This window comes from Mobula birostris, chromosome 6, assembly GCF_030028105.1.
Source record: "Mobula birostris isolate sMobBir1 chromosome 6, sMobBir1.hap1, whole genome shotgun sequence".
Taxonomy (NCBI): domain Eukaryota; kingdom Metazoa; phylum Chordata; class Chondrichthyes; order Myliobatiformes; family Myliobatidae; genus Mobula; species Mobula birostris.
Window position 1 is genome coordinate 194,889,113 of NC_092375.1, and position 19,915 is coordinate 194,909,027.

At 40.0% G+C, this 19,915-nt stretch overlaps 1 protein-coding gene across 4 annotated transcripts in view; it reads left to right on the plus strand.

The window, feature by feature from the left end:
* Positions 1–16,345, plus strand: part of LOC140199673 (solute carrier family 35 member F5-like) — a 146,424-nt gene extending 130,079 nt beyond the window's left edge. For 3 of the 4 annotated variants that reach the window (XM_072262138.1, XM_072262136.1, XM_072262135.1), the window contains 2 exons: positions 779–864; positions 14,988–16,345. In XM_072262138.1, the coding sequence (XP_072118239.1) occupies positions 779–863 (85 nt within the window). In that variant the 3' untranslated portion in view covers position 864; positions 14,988–16,345. Of the gene's footprint in view, positions 1–778; positions 865–10,977; positions 11,435–14,987 lie in introns of all 4 variants that reach the window. The other variant, XR_011886463.1, reaches the window with a different exon arrangement.
* The last annotated feature ends 3,570 nt before the right edge of the window (positions 16,346–19,915 follow it).

A 19,915-nucleotide genomic window follows, 5' to 3' on the forward strand; every position in this document is an offset into this window, starting at 1 on the left:
CTGGGGCATAAAAAATGTTAGAACACTCCAAGTGCATTGGAAGCCTACATCAGCAATTGTTCAACGCTAAACAGAGAGGGAATTGGCAACAATTGTAATCATTAAAAAGCGAAACTGAAAAATGTTGTTGAGTTGCCTCAGTTCTCTTGATCACAGGCAACATAGTGAAGGGTCAGCCACAAAATTTTAGACAACCTCTTAATGAGTATATCACAAAAACAAAGTCTGTTAAAACCAAATAGAGAGATATTATCTCTAAACAAGTCTAATAGGTTAATTAGAAGATTCTAATAAATATCTTGTTTTCCCTTATGTTATTTAGACATTCTGAGGGTGTTTAATAGAATATATATTCTTAATTATTTCATTTAATAATATTTCTTGAATCATCTTCGTAAATGAATATTCATCATTAACCTTAACACCAGGCAGGGAAAACTGCGTTTTGCAGATGCTGGGGACATTCAGCAACTGTGAAAAGAGATGCGAGAATTAATTCATGTATTAGATCAAGGATTACCTGCCTGACCTGCCATTTCCAGAATTCATTTTAATTAAAACCATACAAATATTTACAATGGTATTTAATATTTGATATGTCATTGAAATTAAAGCTTGAATTTATTTTCTCTGTGCATAACTGAACCAAACATTTGCATTTCAACACTTTTTTTTGTACAAGAGAAATTTTTTTCAGTAATATTTTCAACAAACATGATTTATATCATTTCTCAGACTATGTCACAGGAAATAAGTAATAATTGTAATTTCTTTTCAGAACTCCAGAAGATAATGAACAGTGTGAGAGTTTGATTCCTATGCATGGTGTTTCTCAAGAGGAAGGAACTAATTGTTGTTCCTGAGGTATAGCTATAAAATTGTACTGTCTGAATTTACTATTTGTAAGATTTGTAATTAGATCAATTTATTAAAATCAAATACTAGCATTGTATAACCATGAAGGATGTGCAGGGTAGATTAGTCTCATCCACCTTTGACTTGGAAATCACAGAGTTTAATAAATCTTTATAGAGTGATGGAACAAAACAGCATAGAGACGGGCCATTGACCCAATGGATTCACGGTAACCACAGCACCCTCCTAGCTAATCCCATTCGGCCCACAACTCGAAGCACTTCCTCTCCGTGTACCTACTCAAATGCCTCTTAAATACTTGAATTATCTTCGCATCAACCACTGCTTCTGGCAGCTCATCCCAGGTCCTCGCTACCCTCTCTGTAAAGAGGTTACCTCTCAGGTGCCCCTTAAATCTCTCCTCTCTTTATTTTGTATCTATCTATTTGTTTATTTATTTATTGATTGAGATACAATGTGGAATAGGCCTTTGAGCTACACCACCCTGATTTAATCCCAGACTAATCATGGGACAATTTACAACTAACCTACCAATGGTACATCTTTGGATGGCCAGAGGAAACCCATGTGACTCCAGGGAAAACATACAGATTTCTTACAGACAGCAGTGGGCATTGAACCTGGGTTGCCTGAACTATAAAATGTTGTGCTAACCATTATGCCACCATGGCCCCTCCTTTTGGATTCTCCAAGCCTAGGGAAAAGATAATAACTGTCCACCAAATCCATATCCCTCAGATTTTATAAACTTCTTTGAGAATGTCTCCCAAACTCCAATGAATAAAGGTCCAGCAAGGCTCACTTATCCCGACAGCTCAGGACCTGCAGCCTAGGCAATATTCTCAGAAACATCTTCTGCACCCTCTCCAGTTCCACGATGTCTTTCCTGTAACAGAGTGACCAAAACTGTGCCAATACTCTAAGTACAACCTCACCAATGATGTATAATGGCAGCAAAATGAGCCTTCTTTTAAACATGATGCCCTGACAATGAAGGCCAGCATGCTAAATGCCTTCTTCACCATCCTGTCTAGCTGTGTGGCCACTTTCAGTGAACTGTGCACTTGTAATCCCAGTCCCTCTGTTACACTCGGTGCTCTGCCGTTAACGGTATCTGTTCTACTGTGGGTTGACGATCCAGAATGTGTCCTCACACTTACCCACTGTAAGTTGAAATCCATTTGCCATTCCTCAACCTTTCCCCCTAACTGGCGCCAAGAATCGACCTTCATCCAACATCCTATGCTTCCAATCATTGAACCAATTCTGAATTCATCCTACTAGCTGCCCCTGAATCCCATGAGACCTAATCTTCCAAATTAGCCTGCTGTGTTGGACTTTGTCAAAAGCATTACTAAAATCCATATAGACAACATCCACTGCTCGCTTTTATCTATCCTCTTCATTACCTCTTCAAGTAACTCCAAAAGATTCAGCTCCTACACGCAAACCGTGCTGACTATTCCCCTCAAGGGACTGCTATCATGTCCATACTTAACAAAAGCACCCCCTTTGTTCTTGTCTGTTCCTCTGCCACACCTAAATATTAAGCAGCCAGACCTGTCTTTCTCCAAGACATGGTTCTTTTACGGCCACAATATTCCAGTCCCTAGAGGCAACCCACACCAACATTTCATGCACCTTACCTATTAAGTTACATACTTTGAAACGGATGCAGTTTGAAGCAGTGCTCCTTTCTGCCCTTTTGCTATATAAACATGGCTCTTCTGATTGGTTGACTCACACACTGCTTCGTGCCAGTCGTTTCACTGACTTTGCTCTGGATATTGGTCTCCCTCTGGTTCACTTGTGGCCCGTCCCCATTGTACAGGTCACCTCTACCCAGGAGAAATCATAATGATCCAAACACCTGAATCCCTGCCGCCTGCACTAGCTCTTCAGCCATACATTCACCTAGCCCTGGGGTTCCAACCTTTTTTATGCCTTGGACCCTTACCATTAGCCGTGAATTCGCTTTCTAACCGTGGAATCAGTCAGTGGCTCATCTCCAGATATTCCCAAAGCCATGTCAGGAATGTAATGGAATACTTGCCACTTATCTAAAGGTCCAACAGCAATTAAGAAGCTAAACACTGTCCAGGACAAAGCAGCAAAGCAACCCCATCTATCTCCCTAAGCATTGAATCTTAGCTCATATGAATTTAAAAGTTAAAAGTAAATTTATTATCACTACATATATGCCACCATGTACAACCCTGAGATTCATTTCCTTGCAGAATAAATTCATAATAAAATAATAACCATAACAGAATCAGTGAAAGACTGCACCAAATTGGGCATTCAACCAAAGTATGAAAGACAACAAATTGTGTGAATAGAAAAAGAGTAATAATAAATAAAGAATATTGAGAATATGAGATGAAGAGTCCTTTCAGAGTGAGTCCATAGGTTGTGGGAGCATTTCAATAAGTGAAGTTGAGTGAAGAACTGTTCCTGAACTTGATGGTTTGGGACCGGAGACTCCTGATGGCAGCAGTGAGATGGGTGGTGGAGGTGCCTGATGATAGATGCTGTTTTCCTGCAACAACACTTGGTATAAATGTTCTCAGTGGCGAGGAGAGCTTTACCTGTGATAGACTGGGCTATATCCACTATTTTTTGTAGGATTTTCCATTCAAGAGCATTGGAATTTAATTAGATCCCAAAATTTAAATTGAATCCCAAACTAAATGACTGAATAGGACCTTGCAGGTTACAACCACTGCACCTTTCAGTTAATTGAATTTAACTTATACTTTTGCTGATATATACTGGAAATAAATCTTAAAAGTTTTGGTTTCAGTTTTTATTGTATTTGTCATTTCCATAACTGTTATTACAATGTAACATGAAATTGAATGACAGTCAATTCAATATTTCACAAATAAACAGCAAAGGAAAAGGAAGAAAGTAGGCTAATAGTGATGTAAAGCACAAAACAAAAGAAAATAAGGTAGACCATTCAGCCCATCTTGTCTGCTCCACCATTTCATCATGGCTGATCCAATTTCCCTCTCAATCCCATTCTCCAGCCTTATTAAAGAAAGGGAGAGGAGGTAGCCCAGAAAATTATAGACCAGTGTGTCTTAGTTCAGTGGTTGGTAAGTTGATGGAAAAGCTCTTGAGAGGCAGGACGTACGAAAATTTGGAGAGGTATAATATGATTAGGAATAGTCAGCATGGCTTTGTCAAAGGCAGGTCATGCCTTAGGAGCCTGACTGATTTTTTTGAGGATGTGACTAAACACGTTGATGAAGTTAGGGCAGTAGATGTAGTGTATATGGATTTCAGCAAGGCTTTTGATAAGGTACCCCATACAAGGCTTATTGAGAAAGTAAGGAGGCATGAGATCCATGGGAACCTTGCTTTGTGGATGCAGAATTGGCCTGCCCACAGAAGGCAAAGAGTGGTTGTAGACGGATCATATTCTGCATGGAGATTGCTGACGAGTGGTGTGCCTCAGGGATCTGTTCAGGGACCCCTACTCTTCGTGATTTTCATAAATGACCTGGACGAGGAATTGGAGGGATGGGTTAGTAAATTTGCTGATGACACAATGGTTGGGGGTGTTATGGATAGTGTGGAGGGCTACCAGAGATTACAGCAGGACATCGATAGGATGCAAAACTGGGCTGAGAAGTGGCAGATGGAGTACAACCCAGATAAGTGTGAGGTGGTTCATTTTGGTAGGTCAAATATGATGGCAGAATATCATATTAATAGTAAGGCTCTTAGCAGTGTAATGGATCAGGGGGATCTTGGGGTTCGAGTCCATAGGACACTCAAAGCTGCTGTGCAGGTTGACTCTGTGGTTAAGAAAGCATACGGTGCATTGGCCTTCACCAACCGTGGGATTGAGTTTAAGAGCCAAGAGGTAATATTACAGCTATATAGGACCCTGGTCAGACCCCACTTGGAGTACTATGCTCATTTCTGATCACCTCACTACAGGAAGGATGTGGAAAGCATAGAGAGGGTGCAGAGGAGATTTACAAGGATGTTGTCTGGATTGGGGAGCATGCCTCTTGAGAATAGGTTGAGTGAACTAGGCCTTTTCTCCTTAGAGCGGCGGAGGATAAGAGGGGACCTGATAGAGGTGTATAAGATGATGAGAGGCATTGATCGTGCAGATAGTCAGAGGCTTTTTCCCAGGGCTGAAATGTCTAACATGAGAGGACATAGTTTTAAGGTGCGTGAAAGTAGGATCAGAGGAAAAGTCAAGGGTAAGTTTTTTACGCAGAGAGTAGTGAGTGCGTGGAATGGGCTGCCAGCGATGGTGGTGGAGGTGGATATGATAGGGTCTTCTAAGAGACTCCTGTATAGGTGCATGGAGCTTTGAAAAATTGAGGGCTGTGGGTAACCCTAGGTAATTTCTAAGGTAAGTACATGTTCGGCACAGCATTGTAGGCTTTCTGTGTTTCTATGAAGCCATGCTGACTTTGTCCCATCTCGCCTTGTCACCAAGTACTCCATAACCTCATCCTTAACAATTGACTTCAACATCTTCCCATCTTCACTGAGGTCAGGCTAACTGGTCTATAATTTCCTTTCTGCTGCCTTCTTCCTTTTCAGAATCCTAGTGTGCAGTTCATCTTGTCCAGCTGACTTAAGTACCTATAGGTCTTTCAGCTTTCGAACACCTTCTCATTTGTAGTAGTAACTGCACTCACTTCTCTTCTTCCGTTACACCCTTCAACATCTAGCACAGTGCTAATGTATTCTACAGTGAAGACTGATGCAAAATACTCATTCAGTTCATCTGCCATCTCCTTGTCCCCTGTTATTATTTCTCCAGCCTCATTTTCTAGTGTTCCTATATCCAATCTCATCTACATACTTTAAAAAGCTCTTGCTATCCACCATAATATTTGCCAGCTTGCTTTCATATTTCATCTTTTTCCTCCTAATGATTGTTTTAGTTGCTGTCTGTAGGGTTTTAAAAGCTTCCCAGTCCTCTATCTTCTTGCTAATTTTTGCTTCGTTGTATGCCCTCTCCTTTTGCTCTTAACTTTGACTTCCCTTCAGCCACGGTTGTACTATTTTGCCATTTGAGTATTTTTTTTTTGGAATACAATACATCTATTCTGCACCTTCCTGAATTTTCCCAGAAACTCACACCTTTGCTGCTCTGCTGACATCCCTGCCAGCATCTCGTTCCAATTTACTTTGGCCTCTCTTATACCACTATAATTTCCCTCACTCCATTGAAATATTGCTGTGTCAGACTTTACTTTCTTCCACTCAAATTTCAAATTGAACTCAATCATATTGTGACCACTGTCTCCTAAGGGTTCTTTTGCCATGAGCTCCTCAATTACCTCCAGTTCATAACATAACACCCAATCCAGTATAGCGTTTACCCTAGTAGGCTCAACGACAAACTGCTCTAAAAAGCCATCTCGTGGGCATTCAGCAAACTCACTGTCTTGAGTTCCATTACCAACAAGATTTCCCCAATCAACCTGCATGTTGAAATTTCCCATGACTATCATAACTTTGCCCTTTTGACAAACCTTTTCTAATTCCCATTGTAATCTGTAGTCCACCTCCCAGCTACTATTGGCCTGTATGTAACTGCCATCAGGGTCCTTTTACCCCTGTAGTTTCTTAACTCATCCCACAAGGATTCAAGATCTTCTGATCCTATGTCACACCTTTCTACTGATTTGAAGCTATTCCTTACCAACAGAGCCACGCCACCCCCTCTGCCTACCTTCCTATCACTCCGATATATCATGTAGTCTTTGACATTCAGCTCCCAACTACAAATTCAGCCACAATTCAGTGATGGTCTCAACATAATAACTGACCATCTGTAATAGTGCAACAAGATCCATCCACCTTATTTCTTATACTCCATGCATTGAGATATAACACTTTGAGTACTGTATTTGCTAACCCTTTTGATTCTGCATCCCTAATGTACTGGTACTCAACCTGCTGGCTGCAATTTTGTCCTATTATCTGCCTGATCTTCCTGACAGTCTGACTGCTTGCTATCTTTGCCTATTTACCATCCGTCCTATAGTGATTCTCTTCACTCCTTATAACCATATAACAATTACGGCACGGAAACAGGCCATCTCGGCCCTTCTAGTCCCACCGACATGCACTCAGCCCATAACCCTCCATTCCTTTCCTGTCCATATAGCTATCCAATTTTACTTTAAATGACAATATCGAACCTGCCTCTACCATTTCTGCTGGAAGCTCGTTCCACACAGCCACCAGTCTCTGAGTAAGGAAGTTCCCCCACATGTTACCCCTAAACTTTTGCCCCCTAACTCTCAACTTGTGTCCTCTTATTTGAATCTCCCCCACTCTCAATGGAAAAAGCCTATCCACCTCAACTCTATCTACCTCCTTCATAATCTTAAATAACTCTATCAAGTCCCTTCTCAACCTTCTACACTCCAAAGAATAAAGACCCAACTTGTTCAACATTTCTCTGTAACTTAGGTGCTGAAACCCAGGTAACATTCTTGTAAGTCTTCTCTGTACTCTCTCTGTTTTGTTGACATCTTTCCTATAATTTGATAACCAGAACTGTACACGATACTCCAAATTTGGCCTTACAAATGCCTTGTACAATTTTAACATTACATCCCAACTCCTATACTCAATACTCTGATTTATAAAGGCCAGCATACCAAAAGCTTTCTTCACCACCCTATCCACATGAGGTTCCACCTTCAGGGAAATATGCACCATTATTCCTAGATCCTTCTGTTCTACTGCATTCTTCAAGGCCTTCCACTTACCATGTATGTCCTATTTTGATTAGTCCTACCAAAATGTAGCACCTCACATTTATCAGCATTAAACTCCATCTGCCATCTTTCAGCCCACTCTTCTAACTGGCCTAAATCTCTCTGCAAGCTTTGAAAACTTACTTCATTATCCACAACGCCACCTATCTTAGTATCATCTGCATACTTACTAATCCAATTTACCACCCCATCATCCAGATCATTAATGAATATGACAAACAACATTGGACCCAGTACAGATCCCTGAGGCACAACATTAGTCACCGGCCTCCAACCTGACAATTATCCACCACTTCTTTTTACATTCTCTGGTGTCTCCCATCCAGCCACTGTTGAATCCATTTTACTACTTCGATTTTAATACCTAACGATTGAACCTTCCTAACTAACCTTCCATGTGGAACCTTGTCAAAGGCCTTACTGAAGTCCATATAGACAACATCCACCGCTTTACCCTCATCAACTTTCCTAGTAACCTCTTCAAAAAATTCAATAAGATTTGTCAAACATGACCTTCCATGTACAAATCCATGTTGACTATTCCTAATCAGACTCTGTCTATCCAGATAATTATATATACCATCTCTAAGAATACTTTCCATCAATTTGCCCACCACTGACGTCAAACTCACAGGCCGATAGTTGCTAGGTTTACTCTTAGAACCCTTTTTAAATAATGGAACAACATGAGTAATACGCCAATCCTCCGGCACCATCCCCATTTCTAATGACATTTGAAATATTTCTGTCAGAGCCCCTGCTATTTCCACACTAACTTCCCTCAAGGTCCTAGGGAATATCCTGTCAGGACCCGGAGATTTATCCACTTTTATATTCCTTAAAAGCGCTAGTACTTCCTCTTCTTTAATCATAGTTTCCATAACTTCCTTACCTGTTTCCCTTACCTTATACAATTCAATATCCTTCTCCTTACCAAATACCGAAAAAAAGAAATTATTCAAAATCTCCCCCATCTCTTTTGGTTCCACACATAGCTGTCCACTCTGATTCTCTAAGGGACCAATTTTATCCCTCACTATCCTTTTGCTATTAATATAAATGTAGAAACCCTTTGGATTTATTTTCACCTTACTTGCCATAGCAACCTCGTATCTTCTTTTAGCTTTTCTAATTTCTTTAAGATTCTTTTTACATTCTTTATATTCCTCGAGCATCTTATTTACTCCATGCTGCCTATATTTATTGTAGATATCTCGCTTTTTCCAAACCAAGTTTCCAATATGCCTTGAAAACCATGGGTTCCTCAAACTTTTAACCTGTCCTTTCAACCTAACAGGAACATAAAGATTCTGTACGCTCAAATTTTCACCTTTAAATGACCTCCATTTCTCTATTACATCCTTCCCATAAAACAAATTGTCCCAATTCACTCCTTCTAAATCCTTTCGCATCTCCTCAAAGTTAGCCTTTCTCCAATCAAAAATCTCAACCTTGGGCCCAGACCTATCCTTCTCCAAAATTATATTGAAACTAATGGCATTGTGATCACTGGACCCGAAGTGCCCCCCAACACGTACCTCCATCACCTGACCTATCTCATTCCCTAACAGGAGATCCAACACTGCCCCTTCTTTAGTTGGTACCTCTATGTATTGCTGCAAAAAACTATCCTGCACATATTTTACAAACTCCAAACCATCCAGCCCTTTTACAGAACGGGCTTCCCAGTCTATGTGTGGAAAATTAAAATCTCCCACAATCACAACATTGTGCTTACTACAAATATCTGCTATCTCCTTACAAACTTGCTCCTCCAATTCTCGCTCCCGATTAGGTGGTCTATAATACACCCCTATAAGTGTTACTACACCTTTCCCATTCCTCAGTTCCACCCAAATAGCTCCTAGATGTGCCCTCGAATCTATCCTGCCAAAGCACCACTGTAATATTTTCTCTGACAAGCAAGCAACACCTCCCCCTCTTGTCCCTTGGATTCTATCACACCTGAAGCAACGAAATCCAGGAATATTTAGTTGCCAATCACACCCCTCCTGCAACCATGTTTCACTAATAGCTACCACATCATACTTCCAGGTATCCATCCACGCTTTAAGCTCATCCACCTTTCTTACAATGGTCCTAGCATTAAAATAAATGCATTTAAGAAATTTTCCACCTCTTAATCTCCGTTTATCACTAACGGTGCAAACAACTTTACTATTTTCTTTTTCTTCCTTTTCCCCTACATCTGTTCCTACACTCTGGTTCCCTTCCCCTTGTATCTAGGGGTTCCCACCTCCCTGCCAAATTAGTTTAAAACCTCCTCAACAGCTCTAACAAACCTGCCTGCGAGAATATTGGTCCCCCTAGGGTTCAGAAGCAACCCGTCACTTTTGAACAGGTTATACCTCCATCAGAAGAGATCGCAGTGATCCAAGAACCTAAAGTACTGCCCCCTCCAACAGTTTCTCAGCCACACATTAGTCTGCCAAATCATCCTGTTTCTACCCTCACTGGCGTGTGGCACAGCAGCAGTCCAGAAGTTACTACCTGAGCAGTCCTGCTTTTCTGCTTTCTGCCTGGCTCTCTAAATTCTTTCTTCAGGACCCCTTTGCTTTTCCTTCCTGTGTCATTGGTACCAATACGTACCAAGACATCTGGCTGCTCTCCCTCCTGCTCCAAAATGCTGTGGATGCTATCAACATCACAGACCTAAACAACCTGACACGAAAGGGTAGCAGTCTTTGTAGATGATGTCTTTTACTTACTCTTTTGGCCTTCTCCACATAAATCAAATTTCAAAGTGTATTATTAAAGTACATGCTGTATATGAAACTATATACAACCCTGAGATTTGTTTTCTTGTGGGTATACTTATTTAATCCAAGAACCATAATAGATTCAGTGAAATATTGCACCCAACAAGACAGATAAATAACGAATCAAAACAATCCAAACTAGTTTATTGACATAGTACACTTATCCTGCCCACCGTAACTCTCTCCAGTATTTTCACTGTCAGAATCAAATTTTCAGTTTTGTCTCCTTGAGGATACCAGAGTTGGAATTACTATATTACCAGCTGAGCCTCACATACCTTATTTATATTTTGATTTTCCCTGTTGTCTCTTCTATTTTTTTGACCCTGCTAATACTCAACAGTGTGGTCCTTGGACTTGGGTCTGCACCTCGGTTTATTGGAAACATTTTCTAAGGTTATTATTTGTACTGTATTGATGGCACAATCATTTTGACATTGTTGCAATCCATGGGATCGAGGTACTCAAATTGATCACAAAAACTGCAAAATAGAACTTGTCAGATTTTAAGACCAGTTGTATTTCATTTAACTTACCCTTTGCTCCTGTAGCTATGTGGTTCAAAAATAACTGAGGTAGTGGCTCCGAGGTGTGTGATAAAGAGACATTTCATCGTGGCTATCCCTCGAGGTCGAGGTTGATGGTCTTCGTTCTGAAGAAGTGGCCCACAGAGTGAAGACGCCTGTGCGTGTATTTGTTTAACGTGTACTTGATGTTGCACTCCAAGAAGCACACGATACTTCACAAATCAACCAACTCATTCCAATGGCATGGAAACCACAACGATTGGAGCTGATAGATTTGTTGCAGCCTTCATCCGCCTTCACAGCCGTTGAGTTCGAAGTAACTTTGTCTACCTGTTCCACCGTTGAGGTCTTGGTTGGATTGTTCTTTGTCAGGGACCTCACCCTCGACCTTACCGCCATGGGTGACCCTACCAGGAGCATAGCTCCAGACTGCATTGCTCTCGGGATCTCAGGACCACACAAGCTTCTCCACCACGACAAGGTGACAATCCGTGGAGAAGAAAGAGACATTTATAAATCATTAAATGAATTAAAATAAATATACAAATGTTTAAAGAATAACAGTATTAATAATGAAAAAGTACTGTTAAAAGGATAAATAGAGAGACTGAAAACAATATAATCGAAGTGCTTATCTTTTAAAGTGGATCACTGATCCCATTGAAGTGAATGGGAATCGCTCTTAAGTTGAAGCTCCATCTGCAATGAATTGACAGTAGGATTGTTATCGTCACATGTACCAAGATACCAAGATTCAGTGGAAAAACTTCTGTTCATGTAGCATCTATTCTTAACAAATCATTCAAAGTAAATTTATTATCAATGTTCAGATACATCACCCTATATAACCCTCAGATTCATTTTCATGTGGGCATAATATGGAAGGGAAATGGGAACCAGTATGATAGAGCTGAGGATGAGCCAGCAGGTTTACAAGTAGATGATGAGTGTAACACGAATGTCAGGAAGGACAAGCTAATGATTGTGTACAAATGCAGACAGAGCAAAGAGCAAAATTCAAAAGGATGAAGAGTGCAGAACTGAAGGTGCTGTATTTAAATGCGCATAGCATTCAGAATAAGGTGGGCAAACTTGTACAATTAGTGATTGGTTGGTATGACATTGTGGGCATCACTGAGTCGTGGCTGATAGAGGGCCATAATTGGCAGCTTAAAGTCAAAGGATATACCTTGTAGAAACATAGAAATAGAAAACCTACAGCACAAAACAGGCCCGCAATGCTGTGCCGAACATGTACTTACTTTAGAAATTACCTAGGGTTACTCATAGCGCTCTATTTTTCCAAGCTCCATGTACCTATCCAGGAGTCTCTTAAGAGACTCCTATTGTATCCGCCTCCACCACTGTCGTCAGCAGCCCATTCCACGCCCTCACCACTCTCTGCGTAAAAAAAAAAACTTACCCCTAACGTCCCCTCTGTACCTACAGTGTGCCAGAGGTCGTGAGTGTCAGGGAGCAGGAGTGAGTGCCATTGCTATTACAAAGGAAAAAGTGCTGGGCAAACTCCAAGGTCTTAAGGTGGATAAGTCTCCTGGACCAGATGGACTACATCCCAGAGTACTGAAAGAAGATGTTGAAGAGATAACAGATGCATTGGTCATGATCTTTCAAGAATCACTTGATACTGGCATGGTCCCGAAGATCTGGAAGATTCCAAATGTCACTACACTCTTGAAGGGAGGAAGGAAAAAGTAAGAAAATTATAGACCAGTATGCCTAACCTCAGTAGTTGTGAATGTGTTGGAGGCTATTATTAAGGATGAGGTTTTGAGATACTTGGAGACTAATGATAAAGTAAGTCAAATTCAGCGTGGTTTCTGAAAAGGGAAATCTTGCCTGACAAATCTGTTAAGAGTTCTTCAAGGAAGTAACAAGCAGGGTGAGGCAGTGGATGTCATTTACTTGGATTTTCTGAAAGCATATGATTCGGTGCCACACATGAGGCTACTTAACAAGATAAAATCCTGTGGCATTACAGGAAAGATACTGGCATGGATACAGGAATGGCTGACAGGCAGGAGGCAGCAAGTGGCCTTTTCCGGTTGGCTGCCAGTGTCTAGTGGTGTACCTCAGGGGTCAATATTCAGACTGCTACTTTTCACATTGTTTTTCAATGAATTGGATAATGGAATTGATGGCTTTGTGGCAAAGTTTGCGGATGATATGAAGATAGGTGGAGGTACTGAGGTAGCAATGCGATTGCAGCAGGACTTAGACAAATTGGAAGAAAGGGCAGGTGGAATATAGTGTTGGGAAATGTATGTTAATGCCTTTTGTTAGGAGGAACAATAGTGCAGATTATTATCTAAATGGTGAGAAGGTTCAAACATCAGACTTGGGAGTTCTTGTGCAATTCTCCGAGAAGGTTAGTATAATGTATAGATTGTGTCTGTGGTAAAGAAAGCAAATGCAATGTTGACATTTATTTCAAGGGGAATAAAACATAGAAGCAAGGAGATAACGCAGAGGCTTTATAATACACTAGTCAGGCCACATTTGGAGTATTGTCTCTGGGCCCCTTATCTCAGAAAGGATGTATTGTTACTGGAGAGAGTCCAGAGGAGGTTCACAATGATGATTCTGGGAATGAACAGGTTAACATGAGCATTTGGCAACTTTGGGCCTGTACTCACTGGAATTTAGAACAATGTGGGGGATCTCATTGAAACCTATCGAATTTTGAAAGGGCTAGGTGTGGTGGATGTGGAGAGGATGTTTCCTACGGTGGAGATATCCAGAACTAGAGGGCTTAGCTTCAGGATTGAGGGACGACCCTTTAAAACAGAGGTAAGAGGTTTTTTTTTTAGCCAGAGATTGGTGAATCTGTGGAATACTCTGGCACAGGCTGCGGTAGAGGCCAAGTCCGTGAGAATATTTAAGGCTGAAATTGATAGTTTCCTGATCAGTCAGGACATCAACGGATATGGCAAGAAGGCAGATGTATGAGGTTGAGTGGAATCCAGGATCAGCCATGATGAAATAGCAGGGCAGACTCAATGGGCTGAATGGCCTAATTCTGCTCCTATGTCTTATGCTCAGTAAATCCATAATAGGATAATACCCATAACAGAATCAATGAACGACCGCACCAAGTTGGGCATCAGCCCGTGTGCAAAAGAATTATTATTATTATGAACAAATAAGCAATAAATATCAAGAACATGAGATGAGGAGTCTTTGAAAGTGAGTCCATTGGTTGTGGGAATGCTTCAATGATGGGGCAAGGGAAGTTGAGTGAAATCATCCCCATTGGTTCAAGAGCCTGATTTTTGAGGGTAATAACTATTCCTGAACCGGGTGGTGTGAGTCCTGAGGCTCCTGTACCTTTCTTACTGATGCCAACAGCGAGAAGTGAGCATGTCCTGGGTGGTGGGATCTCTGATGCTTGATACTGTTTTTCTGCAAACGTGCACATCCAATCCGTAAGTACAATGAGGTGGTAAAAACAAAGAATGCAGAAGATAATATTCCAGTTACAGAGAAAGTGCGGTGCAGGGAGACAAATAAAGTGCATGAGCCATGATGTTCTAATTGTGAGATTAAGCATTCACCTTTGTTGGACATTGTGAGATTCCAGATGTTTTTGGTCCCCTACTCAGTAGGTTAGAGAGCTCAGTGATGAGTCCAGGCTCGCAAATCTGTCACATGCTGCTGCACACACAGTAGCAAACCACCGTCTTTACAAAATGGCCCTGCCATCAATACACAACAGCCCATCAATTCAAAACAGTTCTTATTTGTAATTTATACTGATCTAGTTAATACTTACACAGCTGACTATGCTGATTATTTTGTCGAAGGATCATTTCAAAGGGTCTTCTTGCTTATGATTGACTATAAGCTGAAAATGCACGTTTGAGCTGATGATTGAACATCTTCAATTGTAAAATATTTGGTTCTTCAAAGTGGCATGAAATTTATTGATCCAATATGAAATTGGATGAGAAATTGGAAGGAAAGTTAAAGAAAATAAATTCAACTGATGAGAATTTCTTTTTTATTTCTGTCCCCAGCCGAAGATAAATTGACAGAGTGCTTTTGTGCTCAATCTTCTGAAGTTCTGATGAATCTGATTTTTGTTGGTGCCTCCTCAAATGTCTCAGCCACAAAGTTTCAAATCATCGAAAGCTCTACATTCATTTAAATGCATCGTATGTTGGAAACATCTGAATTTTTTTAAAAATGCAGAATTGGTTTTTTATCACTAAAGAATATTGTGGGAAAACTCACCTATCAATACAATCTGTCTGCCTTACTGAATGTATCGAGTCTTCAGATGCAACTTGACAATTGAACTTAATTTTGTGAATCCAAGGATAAACTTGTCTCTGAACAATAACTCTGTTTATAGCTTCTTCGGTCACTTTTCTATGTCAGGACTTCAGAACGGTCACTAAAGTAGAGCATATTCAATAAGTAATGCTGACACTAGAAGCAAAGGGAAAATCATTTTGAAAGCTATTCAGACCCATTTTGGTCTTGTGTATGCATTTAACCTAAAAAGGAGTAAAATCGATGAGTATTCAAAGAAAATTCAACAAAAAAAAAACATCAAATGCAGTTCAAAGAACAGTATTGCTACAATAGTTTGAAGTATCTGATTAAACAGTGGATACACTACATAGGCTGTTGCCTTTTAAAGACTGGTTCAACTTTCTGTACTTTTAGTACTCTGAAGTTTCAAAGTGAATATATCTCTGATCACTGTTAAAAGTATCTGTTAAGTTGACTTGGAATAAATAAGAATTTTCCATGATGTTTAATTCCAGAACCAGCATTTTGTTGTTTCATAAAGATTGCAGCTGCACCCTTCTTGAATTAGTCATTGACATTTCCATATCTTTTTATCATGGTGCTTCAATGCTTACCTACACCTGTATTATGTGATTCTCAGGAAATTATTGCAGACAAATCTGCAGTTCCATTTCTCTACCAAAATCAAAGAAATTTATTGATGTACAGTGTGGCTGTTTTCAAAGAATTATCTGCAGTCCTGTTATTTCTGGTTGAAGTGTTGTACTTAAATGCTAGAAAGTCTATTTTGCAGGTTTATAAAGCCTGCACTAATAAAGCAATCAGTTAAATGTGCTAAATTTTAATAATTTTGTGTAGAAAATTGTAGAAATATGGTTTTACTTGATTAAATGCTACTTTGCAAATTCAAGTTTCAATATTAAGACTTTACCTAAAAATCAGAATTAAAGTACAAATTGAAATGATTGCTGGTTGTCATCCAACACAAACTATCATGTATAATTCTGCTAGCACACTATTTAGGAAAAATAGTTTATAGTACTAGTTTCTTGTAACTTTCAGTGTAATCTGAATGTAAAATGTTTTCAATTTGTGGGCATGTTATTTATTGTATAGATTTTCTCAGTAAAGAGATAGATATAAATGTTCTTTTATTTCTTTGGAGAGAAATGAAGCCATAGTAATCTCTTTTGAATAACAGCATCGTGGAAAGCTCTGGGCATAGCCCTTCAGTAAAAATATGTATGCTTTTGAAAGGGTGCATGGAAGATGGGAAAATTTCAGACACTTTCCATGGAGGAGAAGAAGAAGACTGAGAATGTTAGGAGTGGGGTCTGTGGGTGGAGTAGTTGCAATTAAAAGTCCATTGACCGAAGAAAGAAGATTTGTTAACATCTGGAAGACTTCCTGGAAATCCATAAATAAAATGTTGTGCAGCTACTTGTGAATGGAAAAACTTGAGGATTAGGGATCAAAATCAAGAATCAATGACTGAGAACATCTTTCAAGTGGCCAGAACAGGAATGCCAAGTTAACTGGTCTAGATTTTTTTTAGTTTTCAGATCAGAATTTTTTGGATATTGGTGACTTTTATTGATGATATGATTGATGTTCATTAATGGGAGATGATTTGACCCAGTCTCGGAGATGGCTGAAATTGACACATTAATGCAACATTCATATCATGCAAGTCCCAAACTTAAATTTTGCCATAGTCACATTGAATGCTGCGTGTGCTGCATCGTTATCAAAGAAGTTGCACGAAGAGTTCTTCAATTTCTCATCATTTAGATACCTACTTTTTTTTTCCTGCCATAATGGTCTAGTTCACATTTTTTTCTACATAATGTTCCATTCATCAATCTATCTACGTTTTTTATTGCAACCCACACAACTCAGTGAGTAATCATTTGACATTTTGAGCTGAGACCCTTTGAGATTGAGGAGGAAGGGAAAATGCCTGAATAAGGTGGGGGAAGGGAAAAGAGGCGAACTGGAAGGTGATAGATGAAGCCAGGAGGGTGGGGAAAGGTTAAAGACTGATAGGAGAGTAGAGTGGGACTCATGAGGAAGCAATAGGCAGGTCAGGCATCTTCCTCTTCCTTCTCAGTCCTGAGGAAGGAACTCAACCCGAAACGTCAACCGTTTACTCTTTTCCATAGATGCTAACTCACTTTCTGTGTTCCTCCAGCATCTTTACCGAGCTGCTTTGAATTTCCAGCATCTGCAGACTGTCTCGTGTTTGTGATTTACATTTTTACTGACCTTTTGTCTTAGCCAATCACTCTCTGTTCATATCAGTATATTACCTGCTACATTGTGAGCTTTTTATTTTCTGCAACTTGAAATGCCTCTGAAAGTCAAAGTGTGGCATAGCCAGATATTTCCCCTTTAATAGACATTATTTTTCAAAGAACTCCAGGAAATCGATTTCCATCGATTTTCCACAAAAAGAGAGACCTGGGCGCCCTCACCATTGACTCCGGACCCCATGAAATCTCAAAGTCTCATGTCAAAGGTGAGCAAAGCAAACTGCTGGTTGTTACTTACAAAAGAATCAGTGAGCCCCAGTGTTGGTCAAGACTCAGAAAAACAGGAAGAGATGTTTTCTTTGCATTCATTGAACTTCTGGTAAATAACACGATTTATTCGTGTTAGTTATAAAACTATGTTATTTACTTGTTATGGTAAGTGATGTTATTTTGATGTGTTCTGCAGAACAACCATCCATTTTGTATTTTTAGTAGTCACAATGAGCTTCCTCAGCCTTTCTTTGCCTCTAAGTTACATGCTTAATTGGTTCCAGAATAAACTAAACTAATTTATAGGCCTCCATCGCTCTTTTTCTCTGAGCAGTAGAATTCTGGACTTAAACGTTGCATGTAACTGAATTTACACTTTTAAAGAGACACGAAGAGCAAAAGTTGGCTATACAACTTAGGAAATCTTCTCTTTCAACAAGAACATGTGTGATCTTAGGCTGAGCAACTTTCCGCCTGCCCTCCATTTTCCCCGATCCATCCACTTGGAGGGATCTGTTCAACTCAACTATGAATAAACAACAAGTGAGCACGCAAAACACTGAAGATTTGCCATTCACAAGGCTGATCTTGAATGATTTTCAAAAATTCTTAATCCCTTATTTTGACCAACGCTTTCCAGTCTAATTTTCCTCCACCTTATCTCCTGTGACTTCTTTGTGTCCTAGAATTGACCCCTGACTCCTGGTCCTGGCCAAATCCCATATGCACAATGCCCACTATATTATCCCTTCACTCCTAGATTCTTCTCATTTTATGTTTCCTTTTTCATGAGACAAAATTGAAGGTACCTTCAGCCTCACCATAGGCTATGGGCAATTGTCCTAAAATTTACACACACCCATTTTTGTTTTTTTATTTATTCAATTACGGGATGTGGGCATTGCCAGCTAAGCCAGCATTTATTGCCCACCCCTAGTTGCCCTTGAGAAGGTGGTGATGAGCTGCTTTCTTGAACCAGCCGATATGTTTTGAAAGCTTGAGTACATTATTGATATTTTTAATATAAATGGTAATAATGCATCACAAATGATAAAAGTGGAAAACTCATTGTGTTACGTTAATGATGCAGCACAAAAGCAAATCCCTGGAGATTTGATCTCCCATTATGAAACAGGACATCAAAGATCATAAAATAATTTCCAGTATTTTCCATTGTGGAAAGTAGGAAATTTACCAACAGGTAGTCATAATACCATGTAAAATCAGAAATATTTGTACATGGGCATATTTTCTTTCTCAGTACAGTCAATGGGAGAGTGATAGATAGGTGCATAGAACCATAGAAACTACAGCACAGAAACAGGCCCTTTGGCCCTTCTTGGCTGTGCTGAACCATTTTCTGCCTAGTCCTACTGACCTGCACACGGACCATATCCCTCCATACACCTCCCATCCATGTATCTGTCCAATTTATTCTTAAATGTTAAAAAAGAACCCGCAGTTACCACCTCGTCTGGCAGCTCATTCCATTCTCCCACCACTCTCTATGTGAAGAAGCCCCCCCCTAATGTTCCCTTTAAACGTTTCTCCCCTCACCCTTAACCCATGTCCTCTGTTTTTTTTTCTCCCTTTGCCTCAGTGGAAAAAGCCTACTTGCATTCACTCTATCTATACCCATCATAACTTTATATACCTCTATCAAATCTCCCCTCATTCTTCTACACTCCAGCGAATAAAGTCCTAAACTATTCAACCTTTCTCTGTAACTGAGTTTCTCAAGTCCCGGCAACATCCTTGTAAACCTTCTCTGCACTCTTTCAACCTTATTTATATTCTTCCTGTAATTTGGTGACCAAAACTGAACACAATACTCCAGATTTGGCCTCACCAATGCCGTATACAACCTCATCATAACATTCCAGTTCTTATACTCAATACTTCGAAAAATAAAGGCCAATGTACCAAAAGCTCTCTTTACGACCCTATCTACCTGTGATGACACTTTTAGGGAATTTTGTATCTGTATTCCCAGATCCCTCTGTTCCACTGCACTCCTCAGTGCCCTACCATTAACCCTGTATGTTCTACGTTGGTTTGTCCTTCCAACGTGCAATACCTCACACTTGTCAGTATTAAACTCCATCTGCCATTTTTCAGCCCATTTTTCCAGCTGGTCCAAGTCCCTCTGCAGGCTCTGAAAACCT